This window comes from Falco biarmicus, chromosome 1 (genome assembly GCF_023638135.1).
Source record: "Falco biarmicus isolate bFalBia1 chromosome 1, bFalBia1.pri, whole genome shotgun sequence".
Taxonomy (NCBI): Eukaryota; Metazoa; Chordata; class Aves; order Falconiformes; family Falconidae; genus Falco; species Falco biarmicus.
Genome location: NC_079288.1, coordinates 4,208,767 through 4,229,624, shown reverse-complemented (window position 1 = coordinate 4,229,624; position 20,858 = coordinate 4,208,767). Strand labels below are relative to the sequence as shown.

The 20,858-nt window shown below is 40.7% G+C and overlaps 1 protein-coding gene across 1 annotated transcript in view; it reads right to left on the bottom strand.

The window, feature by feature from the left end:
- SMURF2 (SMAD specific E3 ubiquitin protein ligase 2) overlaps positions 1-20,561 on the bottom strand; it is a 66,537-nt gene extending 45,976 nt beyond the window's left edge. Inside the window, exon 1 of the mRNA XM_056327371.1 lies at positions 20,144-20,561. Within this exon, the coding sequence (XP_056183346.1) occupies positions 20,144-20,195 (52 nt within the window). The 5' untranslated portion in view covers positions 20,196-20,561. The remainder of the gene's footprint in view (positions 1-20,143) is intronic.
- Between the last annotated feature and the right edge of the window lie 297 nt (positions 20,562-20,858).

Genomic DNA, 20,858 nt, shown 5'->3' with positions numbered 1-20,858 from the left:
AAAATGAAACCCATTTCAAAGGATCACATGCACCTGCTTAAAAGCACTGTCAGTTAGAAATCAAGAGTCTCAACAAATCAAAATTATTCCTCTGGGACTAAACAAACAAAACCACAATCACCTGCATTCAAATAACAAACAGGAAAGTGCAAATGTCCTAATAATGCGATACACTTTGGATCACTGCAAAATATACCAGAAACTAATACAGTAACAGCACATTTTTCTTTCCAACAAATTCACTGTACTAAATCCTGCCTATAAGAGTAGGCTGTGCTTTGACCGGAGGCTAGAATACTAGACCCGTATTACTTGCATGTAATATAACTCCTGGAAATTAAAATTCAAGATGGGAAAAAAAAATAAAATCACACATTTAGCACAGAAGAAGTGTTAATAAAGATGCATTGCATCACTGAATATAAACAGTTAATCCAATAAATCATTCATCTCGTGCAATAATAAAATTCTGGGACAGAATCTCCAAGGCTATTTTAAATTCCTGTAAGGGGAAGATGACACGACAGCGACTCAAGACTCCAGCAGTCTGTGCCAGGGATGTCTGAATGACTTGTGGACACGGCCAGATGGAGTCGGCCTAGATTTGCCATGTTTAGACTCCTGTTTTAACATCATGATGTCTACTTCACAGTATTGTTTTACTGTAAACAAAAGGCTTCCTTTTCCACTTCTCCTCCCTTATTCCACTCCAAGTCAAAAGTAAAACAAAACACAAAACCCCCCACACCATTGAATTCTTCCTTCAAGCAACTAATGCATTCACATTTCCTAGATTCATTCAGTGATGGGCTTACTGCCACACACGTCACCAACTCTATTATGTGTCCAGTTTATTTGATACGCCTGTCAAGAGGTAAAGGAAAGAAATTATGCTGCCACTTTTGCAAGGAAGGTAGCAACCCTCCCCAAGCATTTCAAATCTTAGCATGAAGGTTTACAAGTCTCTTTTATGGATATTCACGTTTGAACCTGTGAAATTGAATATGTAGATGCAAAACCAAGTTGCTTTTGTTTGGCCTCTTTTTAGCTATATATCAAATATACAAATTAGATCTGAATGATACAGGATTTAACGATCCCCATCAGGGCTCCATGTAAACGAAGGCTTCAGTCACAGCTCAAACAGTGCGAAAGAAGAAGTAACACGTGGGAAACTAAGAAAACAAAGGCTATTGCGAATATTTGCATTTCCTGGCTCAGTGTGGATGGAGCCTCTCAGACCAGCCAGGATGCTTCTAACCCTAACTTTCATACACTAGAAATTTCACTCCACTTCTCCACCCTACTCCAAAGTGGCCCAACCTTCACATCTAACCCGTTCCTCATCTGAAACCCCACCACTGTACCACAAAGTCATCACAAACACACCGCTCACAGACTGAACTATGCTGGGCAGCTGGGGTAGGAGCAAGCAAACAACAGCTTTAAATTAAAAGCTATTCGAATACTTTATGTCAGCAGTCAAAGATCAATTTTCAGACCAATTTCCAAGTCACCTCATCTGTTTCTCACATTTGTAGGAAGTATAAAATTGTATTCCAGTAAACAAAACCAGGGTGAGAAACAGAGATTCATTAAGGATAAATGAACCCACCAGCTTTGCTGTTGTATTTGTTGTATGATTCTCTTTTTTTTTTTTTTAACCTTCCTGCAGTATTAAAAACATAATTCCCATTAAAAAAAAAACCCACCTTTAAGTTAAATTAACATTACCAAGATCAACTGATCTCAAACCTGCAGAGGTGGTTATTATGTGCAAGTGTGAGTGAACTATTACGAGCATTAACTCAATTATCCTAGAAATACAGGAATAAAATAGCATTTAAGAGCTCAGGGAAAGGAAAGGGGGTACTCTTATCTCAAACTCTTAAAAAAAATCATTGTGCTGAAGTCTTACCTCAATCCTTAAAGACTTGTTTGAAATCCCAGCTGCTAGTTTTTAACCAAGACCCAGTTTAGACAGAAGTGATTAGTCCAAAATTACCAACTTGCAAAGTACTGAAGAGAGCACAGGATTCTTCCCCTGAGGATGGGTAAATAAAAAAAGGTAACATGGAAATTTACCCATACATTTCTCAGCTTATTTTGATAGGAACAGGGGTGGGGGGAAAAAAGCTTACAGGAGAAACAAATTACAGCTCTGTTCTGCCTGATGTATTTCATGCACCTCTGAAAATGTGCTGGGGAAAAAACACGCTAACAAGAAGCAGAGCCCTCAGATTTGTTTCACTGCAGTAAAACTCTCCACCCTCTGAATGATCTATACTAGAGGCAACAACAAAAGAAATTCATGATCTAATTACCAACCAGACAAAAATGCCCTGAATTTTAAAAAGTGCTTCAGACAAGAGGCACCTGCAACGAGCCCAGGCTCCCGGGTATCAGGAACTGTAGATACCAGCAGCTTCCCAGCCTGCAGGACCAATGCCGTCTCCATCAGGACATAGTCACACGCTTCATTTAAACAGGAAGGCTCAAGATTCTGTCTCCGCTACAGACATAATCCTAGGAGGACACCACTACTGCTGGGGCTTTTCTGGGAAGAGGCAAAAGGAAAAGAACCCCATACACACGCCAAAAAAAAAAAAAAAAAGAAAAAAAAAAGAAAGACACCAAAAGCATGCACATAATTTACCCTTTGTAATTCCCATGCCACTGTTTGGCAAAAAGCTGTAAATATTAATTTTATCAACACTAACAAAAGGATTGTCAGCAGCTTTATAAGAAACAATTTTTAAAACATGACAACAGCCAAGGTAACATCTCTTGTTGGGGGGTGGGAGAAGTCAATTCTGGCATTTCAAATACATGACTTGAAATATTTGAGTAATTTTTAAAAAAATCATTCCCTAATAAAACTTCACGTTAAAGAGTTCATGAGGCTCATGATTTTGACGCTATCACTAGCAAAAATCACTAATTAAGCACCCACCCCGAATCTAAACTCCTAGTTCAGCACACTTTTGTTTTATTACTACCACCTGATGTACCAAACCAGTATTATATGGGGGAATACAGGTAAGCGATGCACTCTTTACATCCTCCTGCATTATCATCAATATCCACAACTTCAGACATGGATTCTGATCTGTCTCCCTGGTATGTGGATCCTGCTTCTTTCTCCTTTAATGCAGCTGAAATATTTAAGCACAATGTCCCTATATTTACTTTTTTGGGGGAAACCGGTTTCAGTGGAATGCTTTCAACTCTGGGATCTGCCTCTCACTGTCTCTGGAGCTTGACAGTTTGGCTTCTGCCAAAAAAAAAAAAAAAAAAAAAAAAAAAAAAAAAACAACCAACCCACCAAAACAACCAAACACCATGGTCAGCAGAAAGATGTGTGGACTATACACACACCTTTACCTGGTTACTAAGCTCATGCCTCTGATGAAGTAATTTTGTCTCTACCTGCAGAAATGCAATACCACAGAAGTGAGAAGAACACCAGCTGCTTAAAGAAAGTACATATGAAAAGCCAAGATAACATCACTATTCAGACATTAAAATTCTTATGTACCTCAGTCCAGTCTTTTTCCCCCCCATCAGATAGCCACAAAGCCTCATCCCCAGGAGATAATTATATCAACAGACTATACAATTTATAAACTGATGCAGTTACATTATTGCAGCGCTTTATTATGAACAGATTCAGTTTAGTTTTCCTGTGTAAACAGATGTGATCCGCAGAACAAATCCAGTTTAAGAAGCTGCTGCTTCTTAAGAAGAGATGAGCAATCCTATTTATTTCAACAGAAATAAAGCAACTTACATTAAAGCCTCTTTTTCCTTGTTTTGCTTTGGTTTTGCACAAGTTGCTTAAATTATTTACTCAAATCAGTACAATTTATATACTACTAGTAAGAAATAATATAAAAGGGATTTTAAAGAAACAGAACACCAAGAGATTCAGATGAAACAACACGCCAATATGTGGAAATAACAAATCTTGTCCAAAAAAGCTTAGCATGCAATTTAAACTACAACTTCAGAAGTCTTTTGGGAAGATGCAGTGTTCAAGTGGTGAAAAGAGAGTAATTTTTTTGAGAAAGAGAAGCACATGGTAGAAGACAGTAAGCAGTAGAGAGTGAAGACTAAGAAAGATAATAGGAAGCAGGTGAGAGACAAAGGAACATAAAGCTGATTACATTAATGTAAAAATTGTAACACTGTGAATCGACACTCCTAGCAGCACAGCAAATGGATAAAAATCCAGGAAGGTATTTCCAAGAAGTTAGAGGATATTTTATTACTAAACGTCTACAAAGGCAGAATGGCTTTCAAATGTAATGAGCATGCAAGTATTTCCATTGACCTCAGACACCAGTTCTGAGCTTCAGAAAGTCTGAGTGGACACAATGGGGATTTTGAGGGGACACAGCAATGGAAATCTCTCATTTACTCCGGTGCCTTTCACAAGAAACCCTCAGCCTCTTGCAGTTCCACTCCCAAAGCATTACACTAAATATCGCTTCTCCTGATTTCTACCATTTCTACTGTGGTTGCACATGCGAGATAAGAGCAGACCCAGTTTTCCAGAGGAATCTTTACATCCATTTCCTAGGCACACAGCAGTTGGGCTATCCAAGGGGCTAAGTGAGTGCTATCCCAGGGCCCCCCTCCAACACAATTATTTGCTAAACTATATATTAACTTACCAAGCAAGATAATTTTTCCTCTCACATCTCCTTACATCTCAATTACTAATACTAAAACACCTTCCAATGACCTAATTAATTTAGTTTATCTATCGTTTATGTATCTTAGAGCCAGTATGACATTTTATATTAAAACAAGACCAGAGACATGCTAAACCTGTGTTCAGCTACATGAACAATGAAGGAACAAAGGGGGCACAAGCCTCTTCCCCCTTTACATTCCTCCAACTAGCTTTGTAATCTGTACCTCCTTCCTGCATTGATTAACTAAATTTAAGAATTCACAAACATATTTCCTGTTTATCTTTGTGCACTGTAGACTATGAATGGCATTGTCAATGTTCAATAGATGCAAGTTTTAAAGATACTGAAAAAATCAAAATGCAGTGATCATCTTAGAACTGGCATGCTGCATTAAACTACATCCCAGCCAATCGTGCATTTTCACTACAAGCAAATAAACTACACTTAGTCAGTTCACCAAGTTCTCCAGCATCACTCATGTCATGCTTGCATTCCAGACACGTAACAGTCCTCACTAAAAGGTGATACTGCCAAAGGGTCACAAGATGAGAGTGCTTTTAGGATGCATGCAAACAGTTTGTGATTTAGCTAAAACTCAATAAGCACCTGAACACACTCAAACTTACAAAAGAGAAACTAGAACAAACCAGCCAGTCTCCTAGATTTTGATCCTAAATATAGACTGTTGTTCAGGAGACAATAAAAAACACAGGATTGGAGAAGATAAAGCGTTAATCGCATATTTGGTGGTTTATGAGCCAAAGCAGTCTGAGGTTTAAACTGCTTCTGCTCAGTGCTCATCCCATTCAGAGACGATGAATCATTTCCCATTTGGCAACACTTCTGCCTACAAGGCTGTCTTCTGTGAGATTTCTCCTGTATCCTTGTAATAGATTTGCTAATTTAGTACACCTGACTTTGAGCAAAAGCTATTGTTGCCAGCTGTCAGACTAGACCTCGTCCTGTTTATCAGACACATCTAAACCATCCTGTTCTGCCCCAGTCATAGAAACAGAACACTCTTTACTAATCCCAGGGCAGTAAATTACTTTCTAATATCCTTGTTTTTCTTACTCTGCCAAAATACCAACACACCATAGATTTAAAGCAACAGCAAAATCAATTTATCCACAGCAGCTGGGCTCATACCAGTTTATCCAATAACCATATTTTTTTTTAAAGTCATATTTGCTGTTCTAGTCATTCTGTCCATGAATTCCTGAGTTTCAGCAGTAGAGGTCTGACTATTTTAAACAAAGGTAATATAAGCTCACAGGGAGCATATTCTAGTTTTTCAGGCAGGCCTCCACAGCTCTTTGAAGGACAAATCAGAGCAAAACAAAGTATTAAACACCTCACACACACTAAAACATTTCCTTATTTTCCCCAGGGCTTTCTGCATGCAAAAGAATCTGCATTACTTTCTGTTTACAAATATTTGTCTGGACAGCAGTTTAAAAGGGTAGGGGCAACAGAGAAAATATGTGGGGGGTTTTGTTTTGCTTGTTTTCTGGGTTTTTTAAACCTACCTACAGAGAATCTAGGAAACATGAAAAAACAATTTGTGTATGACATTTTTACTCCTAAACAAAACCTACCAGAACTTTAGTCTTTACATTCTAGGTTACATAAATCAGTTCTATGGATGCAAAAAAGTAGACTCGCTATTTTCAGGTTGTATACACTGCCCAGAACTCCTACTGCACTTTAAAAAGCTCACTGTGTTCGCAGGAACACATACCCACATATTAGATGCTCTCTTGATACTTACTCTTCCAGATATTTTAAAACTCAGTGTAATCAACAAAAGTATAAGAATGTATCCACTCTGCTAACAAAAAATATGGAGTATTTACGTTCCCCTCTCCTTTTGCATTTTCAGGGGGCTGTGGAGCTGCTTACTGATCTCCAGTGTTCAGACCTGACTTTGTGAATTCACGCTGCGCACCTGAGGAAGCGCACCTGGACCCTTCCACCTGGGCCTGGGAATGCCATTCAGAAACTGGGATTCAGCATGCAAAGGCCATTTACCCTGAGCAGGTTCCACACCACCCTACCCTTCTCTGCTGCTATGCTTGTTGCCAAAATTAAATTAAACTACTTGTAGACTAGCAGAGGATCAACCCTTAACGTCCTTCTTCACAACAATACCCATGCAACATTCAAAACAGGATGATGACTTGACTGGTTTCAGACAGGAAAAAAATAAAACAATTGTAAAATAAGTAAGAGATGTCAAGAGCACAAATTTCACAGCAGAAAGAGTGGGAAATGGTTTATACTATACGTAGCACAGATTGCTTCTAGAATATAAATACAGGAGGACTGCATGAAAGAGCACAAACAGCATTGCTAATGCATAGTATGAATGAGAAAAGTTGCAGCAAGTTCCTAAAACAAGAGGAAACAAAGCACAAGAAATTTATGGGTGCAGGGAAAAAACAATTCTGAGCAGCTGATAGTGATGCAGCAAACCTGCGTGAGCAGATTGCTATGATGCAGTTACACACAGGGCGCGCCTGTCTACAGGCAACTGGAGCAACCCTTTGGGGATTTGCAGAACATCCTCTCCCCACCCCAGTAACTCCTTATCTACTGCAGCCAACCTGCCCTTGCAAAGGGGGCACGGATCTGGAACCACCTGCTGCACCCACAGCTGCAGAGCCAGCACCTGTCCTTCCAGGTAGGACAGAGGAGAGGAACCTAGGAAACAGAACAAGGTCTTGGGATTTTAGGAAACGGGGGCGCAGTCAGAAACAAGTAACAAAATTGAGCAGCAGCATTATTTCATTGCCCTACAACAGCTACATAGCCAGTCCAGTCCCCTGTAAAGGCATTGTTCTCACAACTATAAGGAAAAAAGACCTATATATTTTTTTTTTCCACAAGGTTTTTCATTGTAACATTTGAAATGATGAATGAGATACTTGTATTTCAAGTATTATTCATCTGTACAGCTTAAGCTAGCCTGAGTAATCATTAAAGAAAAATATTTGCCAGGAAAAAATAAGCCAGAATATATGATTCATTCACTTCTGAAACAATAAAACAGTTCACTATAACAAAAATAACTATATTGTAAATACCTCAATTAAAAAGTTGAAAAAACAACCAAATACAATGAAGAAAGCATGCCCTGAAAAAAAAACCAAACTCAAACACCACCAAACATGCGTATGTGCACAAATAACAAAGTATCTTCTTATAAAAAGCTAATTCCATGAAATACAGTTAATACCATATCCGATGGAAATTGTGCTCTATTCTTTAGCTGTTTAACGGTCTTAAACAACAAAGACATACCTCACCTCTCAAACTCTGACAACTCAAGCTGATAAACAGGTATTTATTTCAGCACAAAGGTGATGCACGTACTGTGTGTCTGAAAAAGAAACAGACCACTAGCCCTGGAAAGTTCAAGACTGTAACATCCCAGGGACTCCCAAACCACTCCCTGGGAAGTAGTTTGGGCTTTCACAGACCTTAAATCACGAAAAAGGGGGATTAGCTGAAAAAAATCAAGCATTTAATAGCTTCATAATTGCCCAATGAGCAGCTTTTTGGATAAGAAGTCTTCATAGGTGCAGGTTGTGTTTCAGCCTTGTATCAAACATTGGGGGGAAGAGAGAAGCACTGTTAAGTATCAACAAGTAACAGTAGTGTACAAATACAAAAACAATTAAAGCACATTTGTCTTCATGGTTAGACAATAGTAAGTGTGTGTTTACTTGAAATGAAACCTTGCAATTTCGCATTGTATCAGTTAGTTTATTTTTAGTTATCTAAAAAAAAAAATAATAATCATACATCTGACAGTACTCACAGCTTCTCCCTTTGTCTGCATATAGCCATTTTCTGAATAGGCCTCCAAAAGAAATGCCAAACAGAACATGATGCCTTTATCTTGCTGGCGATACACTGCCCACTTTGTTTCTTCACTGTTTAAACTCTTTTGCAGGCTCATATATGCACGTGTGTTTCATACAGAGAGTGAAGATCACAGTTTGTCCCAGCACAGGCGACTCAGGATAAGGAAAGCACACTACAGTGCATCAACCCACTAAGACAGCAACCTCCCCTGCTACAAATCCAGTGGCAACAAACTGCGTAGAATTAGAGTGCTCCCCTCCTCTATAGAGAAATCTTTAACACAGAATGCAAGACCCATCAGAGTACACAAATGGTGACTGCCATAGCCTTCTCTGTCCATTTGACATTTAATGTATTTGTATTGACAAACTAAAAAAGGTCAAATCTTTCACGCAACTCACTCATCAATGGCAGTTAACCCTTATCTGAAAAAAATATTAATTGTAACTCCAAAATCTTTGTGAATAGATGGCATGTAAATTAGCCAAGGAAACATTAAAAGCCACATAATTCAATTATTATCACTCATTACTTAACAGAAAGTCTTCTGACCCTTTTAAAGCATGAAAACATTAGCATTAACGATGTGACAAAAACACATTGTTTCTTAGAACTAAGGATTTTTTTTTTATTATTTCTCAACTTTGCTAAAAATTGAATAATTTCTTTTGTTCTACACATAAGGAGTAATCCTGATCTTATCTGCAAGCTTTTATTTGAATTATGTGTTATGAATCACAGCCACTCAGAAGCCCGCCCTTAACTCCCCATTTCTTCTACATAGGATCAAGGTGAGGAACATGTGGAGCAAAGGAACAGATGGGAAAAATCCTGGGGTGGATGTTTTTTCCTGTTTGTTTTTAAACTCCTCTATCCAACTGTAACCGCTTACATTCTTTGCATTTGTTATACATCTTAAGTTCTTACAAAGCACCTCTGCTGTAGATGACAACTTCTTCCAAGTAATATACTCAAATGCCTAACAATAACATTGCATGTGCAGTAACAGCATTTTGCGGTTACAAGGCCAAGTGTTAAAAACTTTGGAAACACAAGAATCCGGGCTGCCCCTGCGACCCTCTGTCACATGCATTGCTACAACACCAGAGTCCAGGCACCGAAAGATCCCCAGCACCTTGTCCTGCCAAAAATCGGTCTCCACCACCCGCCCATTTGTCCAGGACAATTCCTTCTTCCAGGTCACTCCCTTCTTCCCCACCCCCATCCAACTTTTGAACCCTCTGTACTCTAATTAATGCCTCTCTTCACAACAAGAGTGCATCACTGCGTGTAGCATCAACAGGACAAGATCTGCTCCTGTCCCCAGCCATTTGTTAAACCGGGCACTGATTCTTGCTGGACTGATACAGAGACATCTGCCTATTACTGCATCCCTGTTTGACAGCATTCCCACTCAAGAATAAAGGATTCGCAAGAACAAAGGATTTTTAAAAGGCATGCAACATAATTTTAATCTCCTCCTTGAAACTGGTTGAATTTTAACAGAATCTTCCCAAAATAAATTCAGTCCAATTCAGCTACTCGGCAGGAAAAATGTCAGTGTTAGCAAGCTGCTTAACAGCAACTGAAGACAGTCTCCCAATGGGAAGCACTAACTATAGTTGGCGTTATGAGCTCCAACTTGGTATTACAAGTTCAACTGTAGTTATAAATTCCACTGACAGCAAATAAAAAGCAAAGATGTTCTGACAGACAAAGCAATTCAAAATTGTGTTCGAATTACAAAATTCTACACGAAGTAGAAGCAATCGCAGGAACCAGTGCTCCTACTCACCGCGCTGCTGAAGCGCGAATGTAACATTCACAGAGGTCAGGTTGACCAGGGACAATTTTTCTTTTCATTTACTGCTCCTCCATCACAGTGGTGCAGGGTGGGTGCCGCACAAGTGCATCTCCAGTCTTGTACTGCACTAGGAAGAACTATTTAAATGTGGAGAGTGAAGTTTCTAAATTTCAACCAACTTACAAAAAATATAAAGCTTTTGAATGGGTCCAAAGTACTACCCGGCGAGATTAAATTACATTATGCTGATACACAGGAAATAGCTGACTTATTCTACAGGATGAACAATTCACCAGGGGAAAGAAACTTTCAGGAAAAATGATAAATATTGTAATGAGGAAATCCGAGGCACGTATTCACAATGCCACATTCAGATTTCACAAATGAACAGAAATTTCTTCGTGATCTCTTGGCTGCACAAGGGAGACACAGATAAATATAAATACATTGTACCTCCCCAGGCAGAAAAACTGCTTGCTGTTAGGGAGGGGAACCAAAAACTTTATTGTATATCCTTGTAGATGGGACTACAGAAATCTTAACCTCCTTTTTTACCACCCCCTTGTAGGGCAGGTATTGAGAGAACATTATGAACTGTGGGAACTGCTTAGGGAAGGGAAGAAGACTACAAAAATATTTTATTTTATGACAAGCCAGACACGACGCATGTACTACTGAGAATTACTGTAAGTCACTTTTTCCTTAAGGGCCTTCTGTTGCAGAAGCAAGCAGAAACCAATAACATTTTAAATCATCCTTCAACCCAGTTCTTAAGTAGAAATTTAATGGAAGCTGTTCACAAAAGGGATGCAATGTTACATGACATCACCACTTCAAGATAAATCTTGGCCACCCCTGCACGAGTACAATCACAAAGATTTAAATCCTTTAACTTTTTGACAAAAAGCACATAGCCTTGTGTTTTCAGAGAAGCAAATGCTGTCTGTAAATTCAAGATGCCATGTGATAATTCCATTTCGCCTTAAGTAGCTGGGTATTTCTGCCGTGCAGCAGCACTAATTAGCTTGAACAGAGTTCAGCAGCAATTTTGCCCCATTCTACACTTCCATACTTGACCACCGGTTTATTATAATAATGTGTGATATATACATTTGATAATTCTGTCCACCCACACCTTGTGCTTTACCAAACATCCAGAACTGCTTGTTAAGACATTTAGAAATGCCATGTATAAGACTCATTTGAAATTATATGAAAGATGGCACTTAAAATTTTATGGTTGTTCACAGGCTTCAATTACTAAGAATCTTCCGCAAGAGCGGTATAAAACATTTTTGAACTTTCTACTAGAATGCTCCAAATAAAAGTTGTAGAAAATTTCCACTTTAACATGCATTACACCCTTCTTTAAAGAGTGGTCAATTAATATGTCATACGCTGTGAACCAAGGCATAAAGCTGCCAGTCATTTTTGATTTCATAACTAGTAATGCTGAGCAAATGCACTCCAGCATACATGAGGACAAGGTCCTTCACATCCATTTCAACGGAGTACTGAGCAACATATATATTCTGTGACTCTCAAAATGTATGTATTAATATTAGCATGAGGAAGAGAAATGCTCAGTATCTTCAGATTTTCACACTGCCAACGCAACCATTACTACTTGGCTAAAAGCAGTGTTGTAACCAGCAGCATGAGACACAGGAGAGAGATTCTCGATGTTTTAGCCCAAGCACAGGAACCTGTGTTCATCTTTTGCTTCCACTACAGTGTGACACAAAACCTGGTACATTTACAGGCCCTTCATGTCCCTCTGTCAGATCTTCAACACTTTTGCCCCCGCTGTCCTGCTTGACCTTTAAAAATGACCCCTTTTGCCTCCTAATGACAGCACCTGCCCACACCAGCCCCATCTTACAAAGTTTCTTATATCACATCTGATATCACCTTTTATAAATTAGGACAGAAGTACTTTTTTTGCTGCTAAACAAAAAAGAGGACACCTTAATATTACTACACCTAAGTGCAATGCCACTCATTTAGTCCTGCATACAGTCTTCCATACAGAGCTATACACCATTATTTTAATAAATCCATCAGGGAAATCAGTGGGTAAGAGCTTTTTCTCTGAAAATAAATACGTATACGCATCATAAATTAATCATTTCAGAACAATATAAGGTGAAAAATTTCTGTCAAGAGTTGAATTGAAAAATTATTTGTCATAAGGATACCAAAATGCTTGAAATAATTAATGCTATAAGTTTCTAATCCCAGGCAATTAAGCTTGAATGTAATTCTATGCGTTTTATCCAGACATGTTTAGTTCCTTTGCATGTTTAAGGACTTAACTTTTTTTTTAGGTTTTTTTTTATCAGCCATTTTTTAAAGTACTCTAACCCAGACACATCTTTCTTTCCCCAGCAAGAATAGAAGAGGATTAATTTTAGTACATTTACATGTTTTCTAAGAAAAATACCTGGATGTAGTAGACATGCAGGCGTTTTTTTTTCATTTCATTTTATAAAGTGAAACAGCAAACTTTTACTGAGTATACTCCATCTACTTTCCCCATGTCCTATGATACGCACGCAGTTTTAGAAGTGCACAGCCTGGTCTTTATTTGTATTATAAAGAAATCACCAAGTTGGCTCAAGTTTTGAGAAAATGTCTATAGTGTTACCAATGCAGATTCCCACCTTCAATTAAATACAAGCAGAACTGCATCTATAATTGAATTTATATATGTATCTATAGATAAACTCCAAATTAAATAGCAAGGTAAGTTAAAAGGAAGTATCATGACACATATAATTAGTTATGACTCCACTTAACTTCATCAGTAATAATAAAATCTGGGTCAAGGCAGAACGAAAATGAGTGTATGTCACTTGTTTAAAACTATTTCATGTGATCAGCCAAGATCTGCCCCCAATCCCAAACACAGCCTGCTGTTCTGCTAACACCTGCCCGACTTAAGCCACCACTCACACACATATACACATGCCAAAAGACAACAGTCCCCCTCTACACCCAGTTAAAAAGATGGGGGACGAGAGGAAGAGGTTGATTTTAAGACATATTCCTCAGCCCACCCCCTGCAACAGCACAGGACGGAACAGAGGGACACGCACAACCCGAAAAACGGTGCTGTGCATTGGGAAGCTTTCCTATGGCACTGTCACTCTAACGGTTGCGGCAAGATGGCACCACACATGCTAATTTAAGCGTGAATGGTAGAATCTGGGCACATATTTGTACTGTGACCTGTAAATTATATAGTCTATATATGCTCTGCATATTTGAAACAACTCATTATAGAAAGGACGCATTGAACCAGTTTACTCTGACAATACCAAAGCCATGGTCGGTAACTCTCCCTTTCTGCAAGAAAACAATCTTTTAAGCCGTGTTAAATACCTACTGGCCAAGAGTCATTGCAGAAAATTAACAACAGGATACAGCCACATACACTCACATACTGCTACTTTTTCTTACGCTTTCACAATTTTGAAAATGTGACCGCCACTTCATCGAAGCAATACTTTTTTACTCACTTTTGGGGGTATCAGTCCTCCTAGTCTGATTTGTGTGAGCAACAGCAAAAAAAAAAGTATTTTGAAGTAGAAAAAAGTAATCACCATGAATCTGCAGGATGCTGAAATACAGCTGATAGTGCAACACAAATACAGCATGTCAGAGAGAACCAGACCTGAATCGCTCCAAATAATCAAATCTCAGAGGGCCCAGACCAGAACCATGTTTTCTGTGGATTTAAACTCAAGAGAAACAATGGCCACGGGCAGAAAGTCAAAAGATAGTGGCTCTAAACCCAGCTTTATCTGGCTTATCCTTTTTATGATCTTAAGCACGTCTATTCTCTATTCTGTATCAGTCTCCCCACTTAAACTCTTGATGATAATGCTTAGCCAATTTTGTCCTGAGCTTTGTTATCTATAGATGAAGATTTCTTTAAAGTTACATTCTTATCTGCGCTTTCATTAAAAGTATTTAAGTAGAAAGAAACAGTCAACACTTTGCTTCCTTGGATATGCTATTGCCAAATGTCCCTTGAGATTTTGATCCTCTTTCCCAAATAGGAAATGTGCTTTGCTAATAGCAGACCCACACAGTAGCTACTTTCATATGCACTCTCTAACACTGCTGAGATTAATCTTTACCAGCCTCTTAGAAGTCACCGGAATGACCTCAGACATTGCATGTGTCATGACCATTTATATTTTATATATTAAAGCATGCACGTAATAACCTGTGCAGTAATATCGTGCCACTAAGCCAAGTCAGAAGTCAGGCCACCTCATCACTGTGACGAGTGGAGGGAAGACACCCAAAGAAACCACCCACCTTTTTAAACACCCGCAAGAAAGGTCTGGCCCAGTGGTGAGGCGTCATTTAAAGTAAGATGGCAAAGCAAGGAAACACTTCAAAAGCCACAAGATAAAACAGAACAAAAACATTAAAAGCTGTTGTCTTTTAAGGATCAACCCATTCACCTTAAGGACATCAAGACAAAATGTCTTCATCTGGGGCCTGATCAGATTTTCAGTGTGATTAACAGACAAAAAAAGAAAATAGAAAATAGTTTGTCACCACTAGCTGAGTTACCTCAGCTAGGCTCAGCTATGCAGACAGCCATTACGGGACAGCTTAAACTCTTTACATGCAACTGAAAAGTAAAATGGTAAAAATTACTCCCTTTTTCTCTACCCCCGGGACTTGTCTTTTATTTTTCCCCTAACAGCTTTATTTTTTTAAGCATTAACATTAGGACTGTCTGCAGATTTCCCATATGTCTCCCGCATATGTCCCATATGTTGCCTACACATGTAAATCCTCTACTAGCTTCTACTTGATACCTTCCCGATTCTACAACCAAAGATGAATATTGGGCCTTTTTGCCTTTTTAATTGGAGCTCTTGTAGAACTGTTTTCCTACTATGATTTCCTCCCCTAAATCTTTTCTGAACTTTGCTTTCCTTGCCACAATACCCTATTACCTATCCTTGAACACAGATAGCTAACTTTATACCCAAGTGAATAAAGCTGTCGTATAAGCTGATCCCATTGAAACCAGCAGCTGAGACTGCTCTACATTGATACTCAGTTGTTCATTACAATTCTTTAGCGTCTGTGTGATCCACAAGTGATTTATATGTACATAAATATCTATAACTATATACTGCATATATAAAAACCATATATATACACACTTCATAATTCAATGCAAATATTGAGGGCCAAGCACCCATAAATCCCTATACAATCTGATCAGACACATGCCTATTGACTTTGTTATAACTGCACCAGTTTAATCCACCTACTATGTAATTTACTGATTCTGATTTCTGAAGTACTAGTTTTTACGAACTCATGTGTCACTAAGTCAAATGCACCTTGCACGAAGGAACCCCATTGTTTTATTGTTAGCCAAAGCCTACCTAACTATAGGCTGCTGGTAAGAGTCAGTCCTGCCCTCTTTTTGGCTTCTTGTGTGCATCCCTCTCCTTCAATGCAAAAAAACCCATTTTTTTTCTTGGTAGGATGAGTTTTCAGCTCATCACATAGCTACACAGTTGCTGGAGTGAACGCAAGGGAGGGCCCAGAAAAGTGAAGCCAGGGACTACAAAGGGAAAAAAGCAATAGCACTCTGATTTTAAACCGACCTAAAACTGCACTCCATTTAAGTGAACTGTGAAGCCACAGCCTTGCTACTTAAAAATACAGGTAGCTACTTTATCAGTCAATCAGTAATGTTGCTCCTACCATGAGGCCCTGCTACCCATGAACTTCAGTACTGCTTCCAACAACACTAATGAGAACTCAGGATTTCGGTTAACCACTGTTTCCATTTGTATTAACTGTTAGATTTAGCCACTGCAAAAACCAGGTTTGGAGATTCCACTTTATTTTGCAAAACTCAAGAATATTCTGGCTGTTTCTAAATAATCCGTTATGTCTCTCCAGAAATATTATTAGCATCGCAACAAGAGTTTCTATGAACTAATAATAAAAAGGTAGCACTTTCTTCTTCCAACACTACAACCTTACAGTACAGTACCACCTTTGTACTGTAAGGACTGAATAGACACTAAAATCAACAAGAGAGAGAGGAGGACAGAAGGTGAGATGCTGTCCATTTTCTACAACACAACACCCAGCGCTTTTATTTCCCTGATTAGCAAACCCTGCCAGGAAACCTGAAAGCCTACAGTAAGGAGGAGGAAAACCAGATATAACAAGTCTTCAGGCCTACCTCTCACTCTTTACCATCAAAACTCTTCCAGCTCATTCCAGTTTTATCCATGGGATATTTATTACCCCCTTTTACGGTACAGCGTAACTGCGCTTTGCAGCTATCCAAGTATCCTTACTTGTTAACTACACTGACACAAGCGCTAGCTGTAACACACGAACTAAACCCATGCACTAACCTATATTCAACCCAGTATATTCTAGAGCTCACGTAGTTTTGCAGACTTCAACCCACTATTAAAAAGTATCTTTGTTCTTGATAAAAACAGCTTTATGAACTTCATTCAGGTAACTGTCATTGAAGTGAAAGCAGCCAAATGTAACTATTTTAACATTAGATAATGTACAGATTAAGACATGAAAGATTCACTGAGCAACTGAAAGCAATGGTCATTTCTCAATTTTTTTTGAGGAGTGTAAGATCAGTGCAATTCAGAATGGAAGATGAAAGAAATAACAACACATTCTCTCCGAGAGTACAGCGTATTTACAAACCCACAAATCCAACACAACACTGAGAAAAATCACAGTAAGAATGGAAGGCTTGACTGACCTTGCAGCTTTTGTAGAACTCAGATGTACTCAGGCCAGGACTAGCCAAAATGGTGGTAAAAATGTCAGAGCTGAAGGAACCTTCCTTATATCACAGCTTCCTTGCGTAACGTTATTACAAGCTGCTAAGAGAAATTTTGCAGAAGACTAGTGCAATTCTAGACTTTAGCTAATTTCAATGACACTGCCTATATTTTAATTAGAAATAAGCATTTACACCTCATACTAGATAAGCAAAGCATCACAGAAGGCATGATCTTTGGATATTAACAATTACCCAGTGACTGTCTAGCTCAAAATGGTGCAGAAAGCATCAACATACCTACTGCTAAAGATTCAAGTGATGTTTATGACAGACAACTAAACCTAGGAGCAAAAGAATAACCTCTTATAAGAAATGTATAACACAGATGCACTGTAAACTAAATAAAAACTTAGCAGAAGTATGCCACTGCTGTGGTTTTTCTCTGTTATGGAACCCAGACCTAAATAAACTGTTAAACACTTAGTGTAAAGGTATGCCAAACATTTCTCAGAACTTTCTTAAGGTCCCAACAAAGAATCAACCTTTTTTGCAAAATGAGGCCTAGGTTAAATATTTTATTTGGCTCCTCAAGATGGACTGAGAAGTTGGGCACTAGCTCCAGATCAGTTCTTGGACTCACATCAAACATTACCCTGTCATTTATCCAGTCAGTCAAAACAATGTCTTCCATCTAAACCTTTAATGTTTATGTCCTGAAAAACTGCTAATTGAATCCAGTTCTCGAAATCCATTTTTTAATCTATACCATCTAATTTAGAGATAATGAACAGAAAAGATAAGCATTATACAATTATTGCAGAATTAATCCTATAAATATCCAAGCCAAAACAGAAGACTGCTAGTTTCATACAGCCAAAGAAAATTAAGATTGAATAGCATTTGTCAGTTCAAGAATAAACTTTTAAAAACACTGGATATACAGATTCTTTTAATTCCAAACAGTTTTAGAATTCAAGAGCCCTCAAACTGCTTTTCCAATCAAAAAGGGTAATCAAAACCACACAGAACACTTAAAACTATTCCTAGGCAAGAACTGACAACGTCAGCTGAATTAATAAAATTCAATGTTTTTCTTAAAACATGTAAAGCTTCCTTACAACAAACGACCTGACATGAAGCAACTCACAATTAGCTAAAGCATAAAATAACTCAAGTCTTTTTAACTGGAGGAACAGGCCAATGCTTCATGTAAACTTCCAAGTACCAGAACTCGGCAGCTGCAAGGGCTGCTAAGTCTGGAACAGTCCCTAGACAGACAATTTTGCCTGTGTCCTGTGCTCTGCATATTCCCTTCCAAATATATAAGACGACAAAAAAATGCAGCAACATTCCTTAAGATGATTCTACCTGCTTCTTCTAGGGGCTGACCTCACAACTACAACTCAGCATGTAAAACTACTGCCTATTTCTTGCTCACACACTCCCCGTAACACATTTATACTGTCACAGACAGTATAGATTTCATTCTATGCTTAATCCTTCACAGAAATAAAATAAATATAAAACAAAATAGAACACAAAACCCAAAAGTGAAAAAGACAACTCCCTAAACAGCGTTTTCCAAGCTTCTACATAAGGCTATGGACCATTTTTAATGTTTCAAAAGATAAGCCGGTCCGAGCACTCACTGCTCAGGAAAAAAAAAGTATTAAAGCACTGCATCAAAAAAGCAATAACCTGAAGAGAAAGCTACAAAACACTTTGTAAAAACAAGGCAGCACTGTTCTATGCATCAGTCCCAGCTATGCTTATTTTAGACTTTTAAGTGTAATATACAGACACTCGCAAATCTCTATGAAAACCACCTTACAAATTTAATCCAAGTATTTCCAAAGTAAAACATAAGCAGATACCTTTTACCTTCCCCATAAAAATAACAGACTAGGAAAGACAAGTATGAAAACACGTCTCTTTATTAGGCATGAAACTGGAAATAGTTCTCATGCACCAAACCTAAATGTATCAACTGTTTCAGTGCTCTTAAAAACATTTGTTTTGCAAGCTGGTTAAATCCTCTCCATGCAGGGAAGAGTGCTTATAGCGTTATCTGTTATTTTCTAGCCGGTTACCTTCACCCACCGACACTGTAGAATACAAAATAGGGTTTATCTGCTGGGGGACTTACAATATTCTGAATTGGCTCATTTCTTTAAAGTCTCCTGTATTTTTTTTTAGTGATCTCTAGCAGAACTTGCAAGAATTTTTTCCTAAACCTGTTTACCTGGGTTCTTCTATGGAGAAGGACATACTGTTTAGGTACATAAAAACAACTTATTTTCCTTCCCAGCTGGCAGGTGAAGAGTTTTTACGATATTTTAAAATATTAGAGGTCAAGCGGTTTTCTGAAAGAGGGCACCTCACCAGGCGAAGCGTGCACAGTCTCAACTGAGGAAGTTGGTTTAAAAAAAATTTTAAAAAAAGTAACAACAAAGAGATCAAAACAAAGAGTGTGACAGTTTCTTTCGAGTTTACACTGAGAAGACCAAGGGGGGGGAAAGGAAAAAAAAGCGCAGCCGGGGCGGCGGGAGGGGGCGGCGGTGCCCGGCCACACCGGGGCTGCCCCACGCCGGCGGCCCCATCGGGCTGCAGGGCCCGGCACGGCACCACGGCCCGGCCCGGCCCAGCCCAGCACGGCGGCCCCGCAGCCCGCCCGGCCGGGCTGCTCCCGGGGTGCGGAGCCCGTGGCGGGCCAGGGCAGAGCTCGCCGCCTCCCCCCGCCCCGCTCCGCTCCCCTCCCCAGGCCTGAGGGGCGCCTCCGGCCCCAGGTTCAACCTCAAAGACACACGGAGGGAGCCCGCTCCCGCGCCGCCAGCCGGGCTCCCCTCGCCCCGCCAGGCCGGGCTCTGCGCCCCGCTCCCCCCCGGCCCTTCCCTGCCCCCGGCCCCGGCGGCGGGCGGCGGCAGGCCCCGGCGGAGCCCGCCCGCGCAGCCCTACCTGTCAGTCGCAGCTTGACGGGCCCGTTGCGCCGGGCCCCTGGGTTGGACATGTCCCCGGCCGCTCCGCGGGCTCGGCGCTGCCTTGCCCCGGGCTCCCCCTGCCTCTGGCTCCGGGAAGGGAGACGGGGGGAGGGGAGGCGCCAATGGAGTCGGGCTGGGCGCTCAGGGCAGCGGCAGCTGCCGCAGAAGGAGGAGAAGCCCGGATGTGCCCAGCGTCGCCATGAGCGGGGCCGGGTCCGCGCAGGAGGAGACGCAGCCGCCTTCCCCGCTTCCCTCCGCTTCCCCGCCCCCTCGCCCGGAGCCCGGGCGGCGAGCACAACAAAGCCGTGGACGGAGCCACACGGCGGGCGGACAGACGGGCCGCCTCGCCTCGCCTCGCCTCGCTTCCCCTCCCCCGGCCCGGCCTGCCCCCGGGGGAGCCCGCCCGCCCCCCGCGCCCCCCGCCGGGCAGGGCAGCCGCAGCCCGCCCCGGGGACGGTGCGGGGGGAGCCGCGTCAGGTGGCGCCGCGGGTCCTCTCCTCAGAAGGGAGAGGGGGGTGCCGGGGGTCCTCTCCTCGGAGGGGAGAGGGGGGGTGCCGGGGGTCCTCTCCTCAGGGGGAGAGGGGCCGGGGGTCCTCCTGGGGAGGGCGCGGGGGTGAGTTGCCGTGGGGCTCGGGAGGAGGCACCCATGGCTACAGGCCCTACGGTCGACACTGCGAGCCAGGCTGACACAC